Raw genomic sequence first — 20592 nt, 5'->3', positions numbered from 1 at the left:
GCATGATCATTTTGGTGGTGGGTCAGTGATGGTCTGGGGAGGCATATCCATGGAGGGATGCACAGACCTCTATAATCTAGACAATGGCACCCTGAATGCCATTAGGTATTGGGAAGAAATCCATGGACTCATTGTCAGACCCTACGTTGGTGCAGTGGGTCCTGGGTCGCTCTTGGTGCACGACAATGCCCAGCCTCATGTGACAAGAGTATGCAGGCAGTTCCTGGAGGATGAAGGAATTGATACCATTGAATGGCCCCCACGCTCGCCTGACCTAAATCCAATAGAACACCTCTGGGATAGCATGTTTCAGTCCATCTGATGCTGCCAGGTTGCACCCAGACTGCCCAGGAGCTCAGTGATGCCTTGGTACAGATCTGGGAGGAAATACCCCAGGATACCATCTGCCATCTCATTAGGAGCGTGCCCCGAAGTTGTCAGGCATGCATACAAGCACGTGGGGTCCAAACACACTACTGAGTATCATTTTGAGTTGCTGTAATGAAATTTTTGTAAAATGGACTAGCCTGTTTGATTTTTGGGGTTTCTTTGAATTCAGTCCCCTGTAGGTTGATATATTTAATTTCCATGAAACGATGGGGCATCCTGACATTCCTAACACATTACCCAGTCCATATCAGTATAGATATCCAGCATGAGATTTTTCCCCATTGAGATCTTATGTGTTTTCAAAGTGTTCCTTTAATTTTCATGAGCAGTGTACAATATAAAAAGATAAAAAAAAGTCTATGCTTAGGTACACCCCCCCCCACACACACACACACAAAGCTAGCAGCACATAAAAAGCTTTTGATGCTAAGCCCGAAGTAAATAAAAACGTAAGTGCCACGCTAACACAGACAATGAATGACAAAGGTGTTTCTAAATATCACAAAACCAATAAGCATACAGTATAATACAAAAAAAACGTTATTAAGAAATTAAATGAAGTGTAAATGAATCCACAATTCAGAAAATCATGCACTATGGTCTCCAAGTCTCTGCAGGAGAAAAAATATTGTTCAGTGACAAGTGCAATATGCAATACAATCCTTAGATCGCCACAGAAAAAGTGAATTACATATTTCCAGTGGCAAATGCAAAAAACAAGAAAACGGCACCCAAGTGTTCAAATAAAGTCTGTGACCTGTGGGCAAGAAGACATACATCAGCTGCTTACTGGATTTCCACAACAATTACTAGCAGTAGTTGGTCATACAGCGCTTGTAGGGTTAATGGACTAGCCCATGCAAATGGGTTTCCCCCACAAAGGACAGGCAGCCATGGCAGCGCTCAGAAATAGAAAGCAGGAAGCGATCCCATAGAGTAAAACCACATTTCATAAAAAGAGTGCACACTTACAGTATTGCAGAGCCAACAGGCTTCATGGTGCATAATATGGTACAGCGTTCCTATGGGCTAATCAGTGTCAGCGTTTAGCGTGAATGATGATGTCACTCCCGAAGGCCCCACATTTGGGTGTTGCTTTCTTGTTGTGAAGCTTTCAGAAGATTTTTTTGCACTTGCCACTGTATATATTTCATTCATTTTTTTCTACAGTGATCTAAGGACTTTATTGCATATTGCACTTGTCACTGGACAATATTTTTTCTTCTGCAGGGATTTGGGGGCTATAGTGCATGATTTTCTGAATTTCGGACCCATTTATACTTTTTGAAATTTTGTTTTAACTTTTTTTGTATTATATACTTATTGGTTTTGTTTATACTGTAAGGTGATGTTTAGAAGTAAATTATACAATGTTACATGACCCCAAACATAAAATCAGGAAACCAAGTTCTTTGGGTGGTAACCCAAAAATGTAAAAAATATTTACAAAACTTGACAAAATTATTAATAGAAAGGTACCTATACTTATTGCAAATGAAGAAAACATTCACCTTGGTGTTTCATTTATATTTGTTTACTGTAGTTTTAGAGATATCTAACTGATGGAAAATATATCTTACTGGTATGTTTTATTTAGCACAATGTGGTAACTAGTCATAGATATGGTGTATGGTAGAGGTGCATTGTAGAGCTTGCACCTTTGTAATGAAGAGTACTGTTTGTTTTACAGTTAGTTTAATTTATTTCACTTTATTTTATTTGTGTACACAGGTTTGCATTTGTATGGATATTACCGCACAACAAAAGGGGCAGGTGTATATGTAGCACCCTTAGGGTATATGGTCTTATGCATTCGAACTATCCAAACATTGCCATAATTCACACAGATCTGGGCAAAATGCAGCTCTATACCATCCTCTTTCTTATGTTCAAAATTAGCTTTTTTATTAAGTTTGCAGTGTTGTAGAGAGGGAGAAGACCTTGTCTAGAGTTCAGGTTTGCTTCACAATTTCTCCATTTATTTAAAAATGGATGAAAGAGAAGGAGCCAAGAAAAAAAAGCTGAATTTTGAACTAGGAGTTCTCTGTTACCTTGCTGTCAGTCATGTTACTACTATGCTATACACAGTGTTCAGAATACACACACAGCTAGATGAGAGGAGAATTACACCTTTCCCTCTTCAGGTCAGATGGCCTCCTGTGAAATTCAGTTAGAGGCAGTCATTAAATCATTATTATTTATTTATTTATTACAGGTACTTGTATAGCGCCGTCAGTTTACGCAGCTCTTTACATACATATATTGTACATTCACATCAGTCCCTAACCCCCAAGGAGCATACAATCTAAAGTCCCTAACTCACAGTCATACATATACATACTAGGGTCAATTTAGACAGGAGCCAATTAACCTACCAGCATGCCTTTGGAGTATGGGAGGAAACCGGAGTACCCGGAGGAAACCCACGCAGTCACAGGGAGAACATGCAAACTCCAGGCAGGTGGTTATTATTTTTTTTATTAGAAAACCTAATAACAAAGCTATCAATTTTTATAAGTATTGAAAAATCCCTAAAAATCTCATTAGAATGCCAAAAATGTTTTGTGTAAAATGACCCAAAATGGGTATAGTTTCAATTGAAGCTGACAACCTTCACATATAGATAAAAATGTAAAATTAATATGGTGTTTTTCAAGTACAATTTTTTCCATAACATTTTCAAATAAAAGCACCTTTTGGTGCATTGTTTGCAGATACTTTTAAAATGTAAATTCTTTCAACTGTTTCAACTATTGAACTTCAGTACATTATTCTTAAGTAATCTCTTTGGAATTCGGTTTTGTGATGAAGAGATGACGTGCATTAAGACCACAGTACTTTTTCTTACTTGACAATAATGTAGGTATGTATTTTTTAATGTATACACACATATATGTCTATCTATCTATCTATCTATCTATCTATCTATCTATCTATATGTCTATATATATATATATATATATATATATATATATATACAATTTTTGCTAATATAAGGTGTAAGTCACATAGATGAGCACAACATTTTGTTTTAACTATTTGTTATAATACTTATTTAATGTTCTTTGTCAGCTGACAAAGGGAAAACCATATGTCAGAATAATCTGAGTTACTTAAAGGATAATTTCACCTTTAAAAATATATATATAACTGCACATCAGCAGATCGTGGGTGCAATGCCAGGATCCTGCAGATTCTCAGTCAATTGCCTGCCTGTACCTCCCACATAGGCAGATAGTTACTGAACTGAAGGAAAAAATCATGAACTACGGGAATGCTGATCATCACCCTTGCAGTTCATTGGGAACTACAAACCTTCTGCCGCAATGGAAGACATTACTTGTAGTTAGTTCATTCACAGGCAGGGGCGGACTGACCAGTCGAGCACTCGGGCACTGCTTTTTTGGGTGTGCTTTGAGTGTGGGCAAGGACACAAGGGCCTCTTGATCCCCTATTGCCCGGGGGCCCCATTAATTGTCAGTCCGCCCCTGTTCACAGGAAACTGTGAATGAATGATACAGCCAAGTGGGTGGAGCAGGTGTGGGGAGAGGATTCCCTACCCGCTGTCAGAGTGAAGGATCAGGGGAGTGCGGGCAGGTGCTCTTTGGTAACATGTTACATTACACCCTAAATAGGGATGTAACATGTTACCAAAGGAGAATTTATCCTTTAATTGGGTTGTGAAGCAGTAGTAAATTTAAATGAAAATTGTAAATTGGTTCAAATACAGGTATTGAAAAATAAGGCCTTGGTTTTCTGTTCCCAAACTGAGAGTTATTTCCTTTATTCTATGATTTAGATCTTTAAAGCTGCTTTGGAGTGCTTAAGTATCTTTCTATGCAATAATTGTTATAGGAAGCATCTGATAATCACCTCTGATATTTTTAGGATAAATAATTTTGTTTCTACTTTTTGGTTTTCAGAATCAGATAAATAAATTGTGCTTGCTTTGGCAGATCACATACTAAAATTGAAACGATAAAGAGAAGATTAGCATGGCCTCTGTGCAAGGATGACAAGCAAATTCTTGAAGTGTTCCATAAAAAAAAAAATCAGATAAATACCCAGATAATGGTTGCCATAACTGTAAACATTTAATTTACATTAAGACATATACACAATGCTGTGGGTTTCCGTATAACTGTATAACTGATTACACATTTATAAAAAAAAAATTTAATGTATTACTGTAAAGTAAACGTTTTACTTTAAAGTAAAAGCTTCAGTAACATTTTAAGAAAGATTGAAGAAAACCAATTTATAATTTTTGTACATAAGAATTCTAAATTGTAAAATATGCAAGTTCTGCTTTGATAATTCATTAGGTGTTATTGTTTTTATTAACTGTCAAGAAATATTTTTTAAATTGACCATCATGAAATATTCTTGCTACAGTTAATAAGATAAGCCTCAAGGTGTCACTGTTGCACTACTGTAGAGATCTGAAATTTGTATAGGGAGTAAAAGCAGAGGAGCTTAGAACAATCACTGCAATTTGTCATGAGAAAGGGAGTTGAAAATCTCTCTGATGTTGGGATTTTTTAAGACCAAATGCTTAATTGCTAATATTACAAATTGTGGATGGTAGAGGAAGGAAGACTCTTTGAAAACACTGCCACCATGGTTGGGCAAGTAATAATTTTCTTATTTACATTTCCTTCATTGGTTTTTGCTAGTCAACTGCACTATTCTGTGTTGGAAGAAATAAGACACAATTCTGTATTAGGCAACATTGCAAAGGATCTGGGCCTTGATACTCAAGATCTGGAGGTGAGAAAGCTAAGGATTGTCTCTCATAACAAAAAGCACAACTTTTTCAATGCTAGTTTAGATGGCAATATATATGTTATTGATAGAATAGATAGGGAAGAAATTTGTGGATCAGAGCAAGTCTGTTTACTGGATCTTGAGATTATTATTGAAAATCCGGTGAATGTATTTCCAGTTACCGTGGAAGTTCTAGATATAAATGACAATGCCCCAGCATTTTCTAAGGATATTTTTGAGATAGGAATTAGTGAATCAGCTTCTGCAGGAGCACGTTTTGTTCTAGGAAATGCAATTGATCCAGATCTAGGCGTCAATTCATTACAGAGTTATACCCTTAACCCAAATCCACACTTTACCTTGGGAGAAAAAATTGACAGCGAAGGGACAAAGCATCCAGAACTCATTCTGGAACAACCTTTAGATCGTGAAAAACATGACAAATTTACTTTAATCTTAACAGCGTCTGATGGGGGGAAACCTATGAAAACTGGAACTGCTGTTATTAAAATTGAGGTACAGGATGTGAATGATAACTATCCAGTATTCAGCCAGGACACTTACCGAATCAGTTTACAAGAAGATACACCAATTGGTTCTGTAGTTTTTCATCTAAATGCCAGTGATGAAGATGTTGGTTCCAATGCAGATATCACTTATTCTTTTAGTCACATTCCTGAAAATGCACGTCAGATTTTCACTTTGGATTCTCAAACTGGAGTCATACAAACAAAAGCAGATTTAGATTATGAAAGCACACCAAACTATAAAATGAGTGTGGAAGCCAAGGATGGCGGTGGCTTAATTGCAAAATGTAATATAGTAATGCGGATCGTGGATGTCAACGACAACGCACCTGAAATTGTGATAGCATCACTATCTACACCAATTCCAGAGGATTCTTTTCCGGGGACACTGGTGGCGTTAATTAATGTTAAAGATTTGGACTCAGGAAAAAATGGTGAGGTCACTTGTCTTCTAACAGAAACTTTTCCTCTAAAGTTAATACAGTCATCTAATAGTTATTACAAACTTGTCACTACAGATTACTTGGACAGAGAGAAAACTTCAACTTATAATATAACACTTTTAGCTGAAGATGAAGGTTCTCCTCCAATGGCAATCCGGTCAACTATTTACTTACATGTTTTAGATGTGAATGATAACATGCCAGTCTTCAATAAACCAGTGTATATTTCCTACATTCCAGAACACACCCCTGCTGGAACTTCAGTTGTTAGTGTTCATGCTTCAGATCTAGATTATAATGAGAATGCACGGGTCATTTATTCTATCATTAAGACAAATATTGATAACATTCCAGTATCTTCATATGTTTCCATAAACTCAATGACTGGAGTTATTTATGCCCAGAGATCATTTGACTATGAGCAGTTACGAGAATTCCAGTTTCAAGTGATGGCTAAGGACAATGGAACTCCTTCTCTAAGCAGTAATGTTACAGTAAAGATTTGTATAATAGATAAGAATGATAATATTCCTAAAATTCTCTACCCATCACCAGATACTGATGAATCAGCATTATTTGAATTTATTCCTCATACTGCTGAAAAAGGTTATTTAGTGACCAAAGTGATTGCTGTGGATGCTGACTCTGGACACAATGCCTGGCTCTCTTACCATTTACTACATGTTCCTGAACCATCATTATTTACCATTGGTCTGCATACTGGGGAAATTAAGATAGGGAAGGACCTTCAGGATATTGATTCTTTAAGACAAAAGATTGTGGTTCTGGTGAAGGATAATGGAGTCCCCTCTTTATCAGCTACTGCCACTTTGAATTTACTTGTGGCCAAAAATTTTCAACAAGTTGTACCAGAGATAAAGCGAAAGCCAGCTAATTCAGACGCTACATCTAATGTAACATTCTACCTTGTTATCGCTATAACTTTTATATCAATTTTATTCATTGTGATAGTATTGGCTGTAGTAGCTTTTAAGTGCAGAAAAAATAGCTCCCCCACTTCCCTTGGAACTTTTGGAAGAAATGTGTATCCTCAGTTCACCCTGGGATGTCCTTCTGAGATCAGCGATACAAGTCTACCCTTTCCATTCTCCTATGATGTGTGTGTGACTCTTGACTCAAAGCAGAATGAAATTGCTTACCTCAAACCTCTCCAGAATGTCCCCACAGACAATCTCATTGACACAGATGACTCACATTTTGATAATGTTGCACAGGTAAGCTAACATTTCGAATTTTATTATTCACATACTTTTGCATTGGAGCATCCCTATAATTGAATAGTATCTTTAAACATCCATGTACTATTTTATTGTGAAACTCTTTAATTTGTTACTCTTCGCCTGCTGCTAAATACAGTTGGTTTAATATTTGAATTGAACATAAGTTCGACTCAAACATCGGCCGTGCGTGTGTTCGCCGAACACACAAAGAGGTAAGGACGTTCAGCGGGCTGTTAGCCTGCCATGCCCCACAATGCAATGTGCCCTGACAGTGCATTGTGATTGGCCAAAGCAATGCGCCTGACCACAAGGGAGGTTCAATGCTTTGGCCAATCACAGCACGTGATGATGTCACAGGGGGGTGGGGGTGACCCCGAACCCTTGTGACATCACAATATTTAAAAATTGTCATCCTGACGCAGCTGTCAGACGGCAAGAGCCAGTGTCAAGAGAGGAGCAATTTTTTTTCTTTTTTCGGCGGTGGTGGGGGGCATCTTGATTGACATTGGATCTACTTTGGAGGACATGTTGCTAATTTTTTGTTTTTAAAAAAAGGACTTGTCAAAGACTGTCTACTGTCATTTTTTACACTACACTTGTTTTTTTTTTTGGTGAATATGTAGCGGTACCATGTACCCCATACTCATTCACCTGGGGGGGGGGCGGGATCTGGGGGCATGCTTGGATAACAGTCTGGTATGGATTTTGAGGGGGACCCCAAACACCATTTTTAAAAAAATTTCCCCTCAAAATCCATACCAGACCCAAAGGGCTTGGTATGGATGAATGGGGGACCCCACGCCATCTAAAAAAATGTTTTAATAGCTGGGCAATACTGGCAATTCTTTTTACATTCAGCTGTGAGAACCCCGCTGACAGCTGAAACATTAAAGAATGCTTTCACTACTAAAATATTGCATGACTTAATAATATAACTCATGCAATATTTTAGGAACTGTGCGGTACCTTACCCCATACTTGGATGTGGTACGATACTACTTAGTGAATTGTCCCTGTTCGAAGCTCGCTGTATAATTTTCGTTCGAATGTTCGACCATGAACTGAACAAGGGGGTATTTGGCCCATCACTACTGCTAAAATACAAGTTTAATCAAACTGTCATTTATGCTGCCTGAATTAAAGATTTGTCATAACAATCATAACAATCATTTAGAAATTTAAAAACTCTGAACTACCTTATTATACCAAATATGGTGGTCAAGTTTAATGGCTACTGTACTAGTTGAATGTACCCAATTTACTGAGTTCAAAAATAAAGGACCCACAAATGTTTAATTTTACCATTGTATCTACCAGGTGCAAATATTAAAGGATTGCTACATTTAATATCCATGCAATTAACCTACTTTTTATGAAGGTCTTAGAAAATTAGTCTTTATTTTAGTATTTATTTTCAATATATTTTTGGATTAGGCGTGGCTTTTGTCATTTTCTAGCGCTCAACTATATAATGTATCTTCCAGAGAACTGATAAACCTCATAATACTAATTTGAGATGGGGACTTGCTGTAAAAAGCTTGTTGTTATAAAAAAACATATATATACAAAAATAAATGATCTTCTGAATTAAACCAAAAAAAGTTCTTATTTCCTCTTAAATATTTGAAGCAGACATTTTACATTTTGAAATTGTAACTTGTGCATATTTGAATTTTAGCCTTTGGGTAAAATATTAAATGTTCCACAAACACAATGGGGAAGATTTACTAAAACTGGAGCATCCGGAGTCCCGTGCCGCTGTGCATGGTAGCCAATCAGCTTCTAACTTTAGCTTGTTCAATTAAGCTTTGACAATAAAACCTGGAAGCTGATTGGCTTCTCTGCAGAGCAGCACCAGATTTTGCACTCTCTAGTTTTAGTAAATTCCCCCCCCAATAAACGTTTATAGTATTTCTGCAACTTAATTTTATATTATTTGCATTTAGAGGGCTTTAAACCTCCTTAGCGGTTTTCCCGAGTGTAGCTCAGGGTAAAATTTGAGTACCAAAAGCGGTAACCCCGAGCTACACTTGGACTTACCATGCGGCGTTGCTCAGGGAGTCCCTGCAGCACTTACCTTGTCCTTCGCTCCCGCGATGTGTCCCCTGCAGCGTCCCCGGCCATCTCCTCCGGCCGATGCCGGCATCTGTCTTCCGTGTTCTGGTCCCTGTGACGTCGGGACGTATGGGCGCCTGAACCGGCGGCAAATTTGAAATGTTTAAAAATTTTCATTTTTGCTGTCATTGCTGTTTCAATGCATTTCACATATATTTTGTCCCTAGTGCTTTGTCCTGTGCCCTGCCTGCATTTGTTCTTTCTGCCTGGAAACTTAGAAAAGTCCATGGCGTCCAAAAAGCGTCTCTTTACGTCAAAAGCAGTTTTAGACCAGCTAGAAAACAGCGATAGTAAATCAGAACCACTTGCAGAATTGAGTGATAATGATTCGTGGGGAAATTCGTCATCAGACACTGAAAACGATTCTGCGGCTTTGCTCAGCGATGTGCGAGTTTGCCTCTGTATTTCAAATTTCAGTGTTTTTGGTTTGTTTATATTATTGAATTAAATTTATTATTATTATATTATTATTTTTTATGATTATTTATTAAATTATAATTTATGATTTCGTGTTTCAAGTTTTATCATATCTGAAATGTTTACTAGACTCTTGTTCGTACAGATTTCAGTGAGTTATTCCTAAAGATTACAGTCTACAATAAAAAACTACATATTTCCATGCAAAAAAATGGTACCGCTTTCAGCACAAAAAATCGGAAAGAATCATACCGCCGAGGAGGTTAATATACTTAAGTTCAATGTCTGCATGGACCTTTCTTATTTCATTTGCCCCTCATCAAAAAAAAAAAAAATAATGATGATATACAGTATTTTTCATTAATGATAAATGTTATTAGTATCATTGATATGTTTCATTAATTTGGTATCCCCATGCAGGCACAATGGGTACATAGGAAACAAATTCAACAATTGAAATCTAGAATGAATATATTGTAGGTAATTGTGCAAATGTTGACTAAAGAAACACAGTGTCTCCTTTTGTAATTTTTTATTTTATGTTTTGTGCTTAAGTGAAGGGCATATGAGCTTAATAATATTGGGTATCTTTTTAACTGATAAGAATATTAGTAGTAAGATTTTATTTAAAAATATTTTTGTTTTCATTTAGAGATGACGTGCTTTATCATTTTCGGAATTTATAGCTTATGATTGCGTGTGATTGGGTGTTTATTATTAAGAAAAATTTATATATTATTTATATATATTTATATTTTTATATATACAGTATACTGGACATATAGTATCCTTGCATTTCTCAAATTTGGCCTCATGGTGTCACTGTTGCCTAACAAGGCAGACATGTTAAATACTTTGAAGGAAGTTATCCTGCTTATGCTATAAAGACAGTGCAGATCTCTACAAAGAAGATACATACAGTATTTATTCCTCCTCTCTTCGGATTATTTTAATGCTCAGAATGTTGATCAAATATTAGCTTTTTTCTGATTGTCATTGAAAAGCAGATTACAAGGCTTGAAGTTATACATTTACAGAGGACATGACACGGCAAGTAATAGTTTTATATTTTTCCTTCTGTTTTGTGGCTGCTTCTGATTTCCTTCATTATTCAGTTCTAGAAGAGATAAAGCTAAATTCTGTAGTGGGAAATATTGCAAAAGATTTGAAATTAAATAACAATGAGCTAAAAATAAAAAAATTAAGGATTGTTTCTAATAAAAATATGAATTATTTCAATATCAGTTCAGAAAATGGTAATTTATATGTCATTAGCAGACTAGATAGGGAAGAGTTATGTGGATCAGAGATGCATTGCTTTCTGGACCTTGAGATTCTGGCAGAAAATCCAGTAAATGTTTATCCTGTTAGGATTGAGGTTCAAGATGTAAATGACAATTCTCCAAGTTTCTCAAAGGACATTTTTTACATTGGAATAAGTGAGTCCACTTCCCCAGGAGCCCGTTTTGTTCTAGGAAATGCTCTTGACCAGGATTCAGGCTCCAATTCTTTGCAGAGCTATGAGCTTAGTCCAAATTCAGATTTTGAATTAGCTGAAAAACTACTCAGCGAAGAGAATAAATACCTAGAACTTATTTTAAAGCAGCAGCTAGATCGTGAAAAACAGCAAAGATATAGTTTAATTTTAACAGCTTCTGATGGAGGAAATCCTGTAAAAACTGGAACTGCTATTATACAGATTGAGGTACAAGATGTAAATGACAATTATCCTATTTTCAGTCAAAAAATATATCGAATCAACTTAACTGAAAATTCTCCACCTGGCTCGCTCGTCATTCATTTAAATGCTACCGATAAAGATGAGGGTTCAAATGCGCATATCACATACTCATTTAGTCACATTCGTGAAAATGCACGCCAGGTATTTTCTTTAGATTCCAAAACTGGAGTCATTAAAACTATTCAGGAATTGGATTACGAGTCAGCAAGAAGCTATGAGGTCACCGTTGAAGCCAAAGATGGTGGAGGTTTAGCTGCACAATGTACTGTAGTCATACAGATTGTGGACATTAATGACAATGCACCTGAGATAACTCTTGCATCCCTATATACACCGGTTCCAGAGGATTCTCCACCTGGAACACTTGTGGCATTAATTAATGTCAAAGACTTAGATGCTGGAAAAAATGGGGAGGTGATATGCCAAATAAGAGATACCCTTGCATTCAAGCTGATGGCATCATCTAATAATTATTACAAACTTATAACTGCATGTCCTCTGGACAGAGAAGAAAACCCATTCTATAACATTACAGTTAGAGCTGAAGATGAAGGAACACCTCCAATGTTAACTGTGAAAACATTATATGTAACAATTTTAGATGTGAATGACAACCCACCTGTCTTTAGTAAACTAATATATATATCGTACATTCCAGAACATGCTCCAGCTGGAATCTCAATACTTAATGTTTATGCATCTGATTTGGATGACAGTGAAAATGCTCATATCACATATTCAATCAGTAACACAGTTATCGAAAACATTCCAGTATCTTCATACATTTCCATGAACTCAATGACTGGGGTTATTTATGCTCAGAGATCATTTGATTATGAACAGTTACGGGAATTCCAGTTTCAGCTCATGGCTAAAGACAGTGGATCTCCTCCTCTAAGCACTAATGTCACAGTAAGGATATATATCATAGATAAGAATGATAATGCTCCAAAGATTCTTTATCCATCACCAGAAAATGAAGATTCTACATTATTTGAATTTATTCCTCACACTGCTGAGAAAGGCTATCTAGTGACTAAAGTGATTGCAGTGGATGCTGACTCTGGGCATAATGCTTGGCTTTCTTATCATCTTATACAAATTCCTGATCCAACCTTATTCAACATTGGTCAACACAATGGTGAAATCAGGATAGGACGAGACCTTCAGCATACAGATTCCCTAAGGCAAAAGATTGTGGTCCTAGTGAAAGACAGTGGACAACCCTCTTTGTCCTCTACAGTAACCTTGAGCTTAGTTGTGGCTGAAAACTTCCAAGATGTTGTACCGGAGATAAAACATACATCCAGTAACATAGATATTTCATCAAATGCAACATTCTATCTAATAATAGCAATAGTTTTGATTTCTGCCTTATTTATTATGTCGGTGATGATTGTAGCAATTTTCAAGTGCAAAAAATCTAATACTCCAACAGCTTTTGGAACTTATAGGGGAAATGTATATCCTCAGTTCACCATGGGATGTCCTTCTGAAATCAGTGATACAAGTTTACCTTTTCCATTCTCATATGATGTGTGTGTGACTCTTGACTCAAAGCAGAATGAAATTGCTTATCTGAAGTCAGTCCAGAATGTTCCTACAGATAATCTTATTGACACCGACGATACACCTCCTGAGAACACTACACAGGTAAGATTAGTTCCACATTTGAATACAATTTGACCAATGTGTTGTTCTTGATTTATCCTGCATTTAACATTGTTAGCCAAATGTGGGTGGTCTATAATGCAACTCTATATAGCTTCTTAAAGTGTAAGCAAAGACAACTATTTTTATTGTTTTGGATAGCGTTGTAAAGGGTTATAACCATTGACATTTTTTTTGTTGTTGTCTGTGTACCATTGGGGAAATTTTGTCTCACTAACTGTCACAGAGACTTGACAGGAATTGATAGGAATTCCCATCTTAGACTTTCCTTACCTTTTCTTTTGGGGGCAGCTTTGGATTGCCCCTGTGATAATCAGGACAAATAAAGGGGGAATCTCCCCAATAAGGACACATGCAGAACCCTGACAGAGGGTGGGTCCAACATTTTATTATTATTTTATAACAGGTGTTTACATAGGGCTGACAATTTGCACAACACTTTAAATATACAGTATGTTGAAGATTAATATCATTGTATTAAAAAGTAGAAAAATAGGTATTGCCTTGAAATACACATTAACACTGACAGTCACTGTAATTGAACTTTTTGAAGACTGTGAATATGAATGGGTCTATCCACAAACTGCAGGTGAAAGTAGGACTACTTAAATAATCTGTTAAATAAAAAAAATCACTGTTTATCAATGCTCAGAAAAGTAGCCTGTGCTTCTCCACCCCTCAGTCAGTGAGGGGAAAATTAATTAATTTTGTACTGTAAGTTATCAACTTTTTTAGAACCTCTTTTCAGACACAGATTGGGACTATCCTGCCTCCAGTATGTATAGGTTGCTATGGCTGTCATTAAACCATTGCATGACAGATTATACCATGGCTGGATAGGAGATTCATATCATTTGTAGTATTTTCCTGGTTGGTGATGATACAGTATGTATAATTTACGTAGCAACTTTGAGGAGATCATGGGTAACACCGTGATAGAGAATAATATTGCAGATTGAAGCGCAGGGTAGATCAATTTATGCTGCATAAATGTCAGTCCCACTCAACCTTCCTTGCTCTCTTAGCCAAGTAAACCAATATATAAAGTAAATATACCAAGTAAGCTTGCTATGTATAGGGTGTAAACAAATATAGAGGCAGTGCCAGGCTTTGTTCTTAGTAAGTCCAGCAGGTTTTGCAAAACGTTTTGGAGATATCCGCTGTGACAAATACAGTGTCAGACCACTGCACTTCTCATCAACTTGTGAAAACCTTTACACACACTGTCACTGCAGACAGATATATTCAGAGATTTATCATGTAATAGAGCTCTTCAAGAGACAGGGATTCTTTAAGTTTGCGTTAGGGCACTTAGAGACAGTTTTAACACTTCAAAATATGGTTTATTAATAAAAAGGTAATGAATGGTGCAAAATAATATATTTACAGAAAAGGGTATCACAAAGAAAGAAAGAGACAATTATACAATAGAGAAATAAAAAGAAGTTGAAAAATGAAAAAAATACTTGCAAGTCCTGGTTTCAGAAGACTTCAGTCAATGAACAAGGTGATACATTGGCTCTTATAACTTGACAGGTTAAATGTGTTTGCAGTCCAATTTTCTTTGGTATCAAGGGGGTTTTGACAAAGACCATCTGACCAACTTAGCGGCTGAGGAGTGGCCATGGAATGTCACTGTGTTATGACTGTATCATGGCCCTCCCTTACACACAGTTTGATACTGATATTAATACCTTCAAATATGTACAGGTTGCATTCTGGTAGATTATTGTTCAGCATTGAATTCCATGTCCAGAGATACTAGACCTAGAATAGGCATAGGAGGTATCTCACTGCTATCTCACTTTCTGTATACTATATGCTAAAAAACTGTAATATTTGTAGGAATAGAACTTTTTTGGTCCTGATGAACAAACCGTACACAAAAATAATTTTTTCAAAAATAACTTTTTTATTATTAGAAAAATATTTGATATTAAAAACAACATAAAGTCAGTTGTATTTACAATGGATTCCCATATAAACTGTAAAGCCATACCCATACATTAGATATTCATAATTGGTTTAACACAGACATTTTACTTGGTATATCAACATATGCCATAGATAAGTACAGCAAAGATGCATGGGAAGCCTTTTCACAGTTGGTGTATTTCTACATGTTTCGCAGCATAGAGCTGCTTATTCAGGAATGATGGGAATCACAACATCTACAAAAAAAACATAAAACAATGCAATACATATACTGTGTAATGCATCTATATCCCTGAAAAACCCTCCCACTGGGCAGGGATCTATCGAGTTTACCCAGGGTTAGAATTGGACCAGTATGCCCCAGGCCCAGAGTCCAGGGAGCATACAAGCAAATCAAAAACTCAGTATAAGACTAGGCTGCACTTTTGTGAATTTAGGGTATATCATAGCTACTTAGTAACATGCGACATATAGTGGCAAATGTTTCCAGATACCTGTTGTCCATTGTCAGCATAATGGCTTATTATTTTGCAATAATACTGATATGGTATCTTAGTGTTATGGGTTGTGGGACATGATGTTTGATAATATGTAAGAATTATGTGTCCTACCTTTTTGGTGCAGGCTTTTGGAGGCCCTGTGCTTTATTGCTTTATTGCACCTGGACTACTGTTTACTATAGTGGGCACTCAGCTGGAAGAGCCTTGAATGCTTCATATCCCACCCTAATGCGGTGCACATATAAACATTGATACCAGATCCTTTTGGTAGGTTCCTTTTGGATATACAAGGATTTTTACTTTAACTCTTTATAACAGCTACCATTTAGTGGAACCAGATTTTTCCTTTATTCTCTTTGGACTCTGGCCCAGGGTGTATTGGTCTAATTTCTAACCCTGGGTAATCCCTATAGATCCCTGCCCAGTGGCAGGGTTTTTTGAAGATATAGATGCATTATATATGTATTATGTTGTTATTTGTCTTTCTGTATATATTGTTATTCCCATCATACCTGAAGAAGCAGCTCTATGCTGTGAAACAATGTAGAAATACACAAACTGTGAAAAGGCATCTTTTGCTGTACTTAGTTTGTGGCATCTGTTGATATACCAACCAAAATGTCCATGTTAAACCATTTATGAATATCTAACGCATGGGTATGGCTTTACAGTTTCTATGGGAATCCATTGTAAATATGACTGACTTTCTGTCATTTTTTAATATAAAATATATTTTATAACAAGGTAAAGTTATTGTTTTTGATAAAAAGATTTTTGTGTACGATTTGGTCATCAGCACCGAGAAAGTCCTATTCCCTCAAATATTACAGTTTTTTGGCATTCATATGTGAGGATGGGGTGCTTTTTTATCTATACAGTGCTACCTCAGCACATGGCAAGTTATTGTTTCAGTATACTATAGTTTAGTCATGTACAGTATGATCTCAATTTGTTCGGTATGATATTCCCCATTCAGTTATATACTTGATTCTGATGTGTCTTGGTCTTGTCTGATTTTATGAACTGTGTGTAGATATTTTGAAATTGTGAGTTGCGCAGGGGTCTCGGAAAGGTTGCCTCAAGCCTGACTGGTTTACGATACCCATTAGCCCTGGTTAAGACATTTTACTGTATGCTGTTTATTCCTAATATGTTTTATTGCCCTACAAACCATGGGAGAAGGAACTGAAGGAGTTTGTGACTGTTTTACAATGGGTCAGCAGAAATTAACAGACATCCTGCCAGAACTTCAATTGGATGTTTGTGGCTCTGGTAAATGCCTGTGTACTGGCGTCTGCTGTCCCTAAGTTGAGATAACAGGCTCTTTGGTATGGGAAGTTAAAAGACAATGGAGGTGCATTCTTAGGTATTTGCTGCTGCAATGTGTAACTATTCTACAAAACCGTCATGGCCGACCTATGATTCATGAAAAATATGGCCGCCAGACATAGCTTTTTATGTGCCCAGTACTTGATATCATTACACCCTCTTTTAAAATGTATTTAGAAAATTTGCTTTACATAAAAAAGAAAATAAAATATCTATTTTTTTACAACTGCATTTCAAACGAAATGTATAATAAAATTGACCTCATGCAATTATAGTTTCCCTTTGAAGATTTTATACAGTAGGACTCATGGCTAGTCACAGCCTTGCAATTCAGTTGCTGGTGATAAATCTCTAGTGACAAAAAAAGTTCATTGAAAATATTTTTTTTTTGTTCCAAAAATACTTTATTTTTATAAGAAAAGACAAAAAAAAAGCATTTATAGCATGTACAGTCATAAATCACAGTCAAAACAGCGACATAACATGTTGCTTCCCGTTTCACAGACGGGGCAAATTGTAAACAGTCGTACAAGACGAAGTGGTGTAAAACATTACATCAATCAAACAATGCAAAATGGTGGATAACAAGTGGCAAATGGGTGAAGTAGTGTTGGTGAGTGTTATCTCGTCTTGACTCTCATCAACTTTTTAATGGTAAGGTAGTGTGATGATAGGGGTGGGGAAAGCATTGGATATTGTTACGGTCATTGTTTACATATTCAAAACTAGAGTATATGCTATGGTTGAAGTTAGTCATAACTGTGTGCAGGTAAATGCTCTATTTGGCTGGTAGAGACTAAGTGATACAAGTAAATAACAGGTGTGAAAAAAGGAGATCAGAAAGAAAGACAGAAAGAGAGAGGTTGGGGGGGGGAAGGAAAAAAAAAAAGGGGGGGAGGGGAGTGGGTAGAGAAGGGGTTACCTCCTCATGTATTAGACAAGCCAGACAGGTATTATTAGAGCTTAAAATATACGTACAGGATCGTTCAGTGGGGTAACCCGTGGATCACGAACCCCAAAAGGCATATTGAGGTGTAGATCCACAGACCATCCTTATGTGTGAGAGAGGTGTCTTCATTTATCAGGGTATTTCCCCCAGAAAATATTTATTTGTTTCCATGTGTCGCTCTCTTGCTGGTTGGATTAGTGAAATGGTGCTCTTCCACTGATGGAAATGCTGCAGAATCTCGTTCATGGTGACGAAAGAGATCTTGCTTATCTGGCCAGTGAGAGAATGACGCATTGATACCCTGTATATTGTTTCTTTTTCCAGTAAGTTGACCAGAAGTAGACACAAAAAATATGCTTAGCAGCACACCCAGTGGCTCACAAATAGCAACTTTAATGTTCACATAGAAAAAACCTTTTTCCACATTTGAGCCTTAAACTTGCTCTTCACAAGCTACTGGATGTGCTAGTAAACATATTTTGATCCCTAATTCATAGGGAGGAGCCATCCACTGTAGTTCCACCAGACACCTTGATTTTAATATCCTAACACCATTAGGAGTGTACTTGGATATACATACAGTGTTTATTGTGTACATTAGAGATGAGCGAATCGAACCTGGCGAAGTGGAATTCGTTTCGAATATCAGGAAAAATTCGATTCGCATCGAATCCGAATTTTAGCAAACTTCGGGTGCACGAATCGAATTTTTCCCGATCAGCCGGCAAAAGTGTCACTGCAGAGAGCTCCGCTATTTCTGACAGTTCTGACAGTTCATTTACAGCGGTTGAAACATTGTATCTATTTGTTTCCATTTAGGATACAGATGTTTTTATTCGGAAATAAATAGATACAATGTTTCAACCGCTGTAAATGTGAAGGAACTGTCAGAGAACTGTCAGAAATAGCGGAGCTCTCTGAAGATACACTTTTTGCTGTACTGGAATACTTCTTCTTTTCATTCTTCTTCTTCTTTTCATTCTTCTTCTTCTTCTTCTTTTCATTCTTCTTTTCATTCTTCTTCTTTTCATTCTTCTTCTTCTTCTTTTCATTCTTCTTTTCATTCTTCTTCTTCTTCTTTTCATTCTTCTTCTTCTTCTTTTCATTCTTCTTTTCATTCTTCTTCTTCTTCTTTTCATTCTTCTTCTTTTCATTCTTTTTCTTCTTTTCATTCTTATTCTTCTTCTTTTCATTCTTCTTTTCATTCTTCTTCTTCTTTTCATTCTTCTTCTTCTTCTTTTCATTCTTCTTTTCATTCTTCTTCTTTTCATTCTTCTTCTTCTTTTCATTCTTCTTCTTCTTCTTTTCATTCTTCTTTTCATTCTTCTTCTTCTTCTTTTCATTCTTCTTCTTCTTTTCATTCTTCTTTTCATTCTTCTTCTTCTTCTTTTCATTCTTCTTCTTCTTCTTTTCATTCTTCTTCTTCTTTTCATTCATTCTTCTTCTTCTTTTCATTCTTCTTTTCATTCTTCTTCTTCTTCTTTTCATTCTTCTTCTTCTTCTTTTTATTCTTCTTTTCATTCTTCTTCTTCTTTTCATTCTTCTTCTTCTTCTTTTCATTCTTCTTTTCATTCTTCTTCTTCTTTTCATTCTTCTTCTTCTTCTTTTCATTCTTCTTTTCATTCTTCTTCTTCTTTTCATTATTCTTCTTCTTCTTTTCATTCTTCTTCTTCTTCTTTTCATTCTTCTTCTTCTTCTTTTCATTCTTCTTCTTCTTCTTTTCATTCTTCTTTTCATTCTTCTTCTCATTCTTCTTTTCATTCTTCTTCTTCTCTCTTTTCATTCTTCTTTTCATTCTTCTTCTTCTTCTTTTCATTCTTCATCTTCTTCTTTTCACTCTTTTTTTCATTCTTCTTCTTCTTCTTTTCATTCTTCTTCTTCTTTTCATTCTTCTTCTTCTTCTTTTCATTCTTCTTTTCATTCTTCTTCTTCTTTTCATTATTCTTCTTCTTCTTTTCATTCTTCTTCTTCTTTTCATTCTTCTTCTTCTTCTTCTTTTCATTCTTCTTTTCATTCTTCTTCTTCTTTTCATTCTTCTTCTTCTTCTTTTCATTCTTCTTTTCATTCTTCTTCTCATTCTTCTTTTCATTCTTCTTCTTCTCTCTTTCCATTCTTCTTTTCATTCTTCTTCTTCTTCTTTTCATTCTTCATCTTCTTCTTTTCACTCTTCTTTTCATCCTTCTTCTTCTTCTTTTCATTCTTCTTCTTCTTCTTCTTTTCATTCTTCTTCTTTTCATTCTTCTTCTTCTTCTTTTCATTCTTCTTTTCATTCTTCTTCTTCTTTTCATTCTTCTTTTCATTCTTCTTCTTCTTCTTTTCATGCTTCTTCTTCTTCTTCTTTTCATTCTTCTTTTCATTCTTCTTCTTCTTCTTTTCATTCTTCTTTTCATTCTTCTTCTTCTTCTTTTCATTCTTCTTCTTCTTTTCATTCTTCTTCTTCTTCTTTTCATTCTTCTTTTCATTCTTCTTCTTTTTCTTTTCATTCTTCTTCTTCTTTTCATTCTTCTTTTCATTCTTCTTCTTCTTCTTTTCATTCTTCTTCTTTTCATTCTTCTTTTCATTCTTCT

At 36.0% G+C, this 20592-nt stretch overlaps 1 protein-coding gene and 1 non-coding gene across 4 annotated transcripts in view; both read left to right on the top strand.

Moving 5' to 3' along the window:
* LOC149474319 (protocadherin gamma-C5-like) overlaps nt 1-20592 on the top strand; it is a 561663-nt gene that overhangs the window by 8705 nt on the left and 532366 nt on the right. Inside the window, exon 1 of one of the 3 annotated variants that reach the window (XM_089656064.1) lies at nt 4957-7362. The exons of 1 other annotated variant lie outside the window; for it this stretch is intronic. In XM_089656064.1, coding sequence (XP_089512190.1) covers nt 4972-7362 — 2391 coding nt within the window. In that variant the 5' untranslated portion in view covers nt 4957-4971. Of the gene's footprint in view, nt 1-4956; nt 7363-10927; nt 13295-20592 lie in introns of those variants that run through there. One more of the 3 variants, XM_089656207.1, reaches the window with a different exon arrangement.
* LOC149474322 (U6 spliceosomal RNA) lies at nt 4331-4437 on the top strand. Its single transcript, XR_016311327.1, has one exon. It is a non-coding gene; the product is annotated as a U6 spliceosomal RNA (small nuclear RNA).

This window comes from Staurois parvus, unplaced genomic scaffold (assembly GCF_062004578.1).
Source record: "Staurois parvus isolate SC_StPar_1 unplaced genomic scaffold, SC_StPar_1.0 ptg000006l, whole genome shotgun sequence".
Taxonomy (NCBI): Eukaryota; Metazoa; Chordata; class Amphibia; order Anura; family Ranidae; genus Staurois; species Staurois parvus.
The sequence above is the reverse complement of the archived record's forward strand: the minus strand, read 5'-3'. Positions and strand labels throughout refer to the sequence as shown.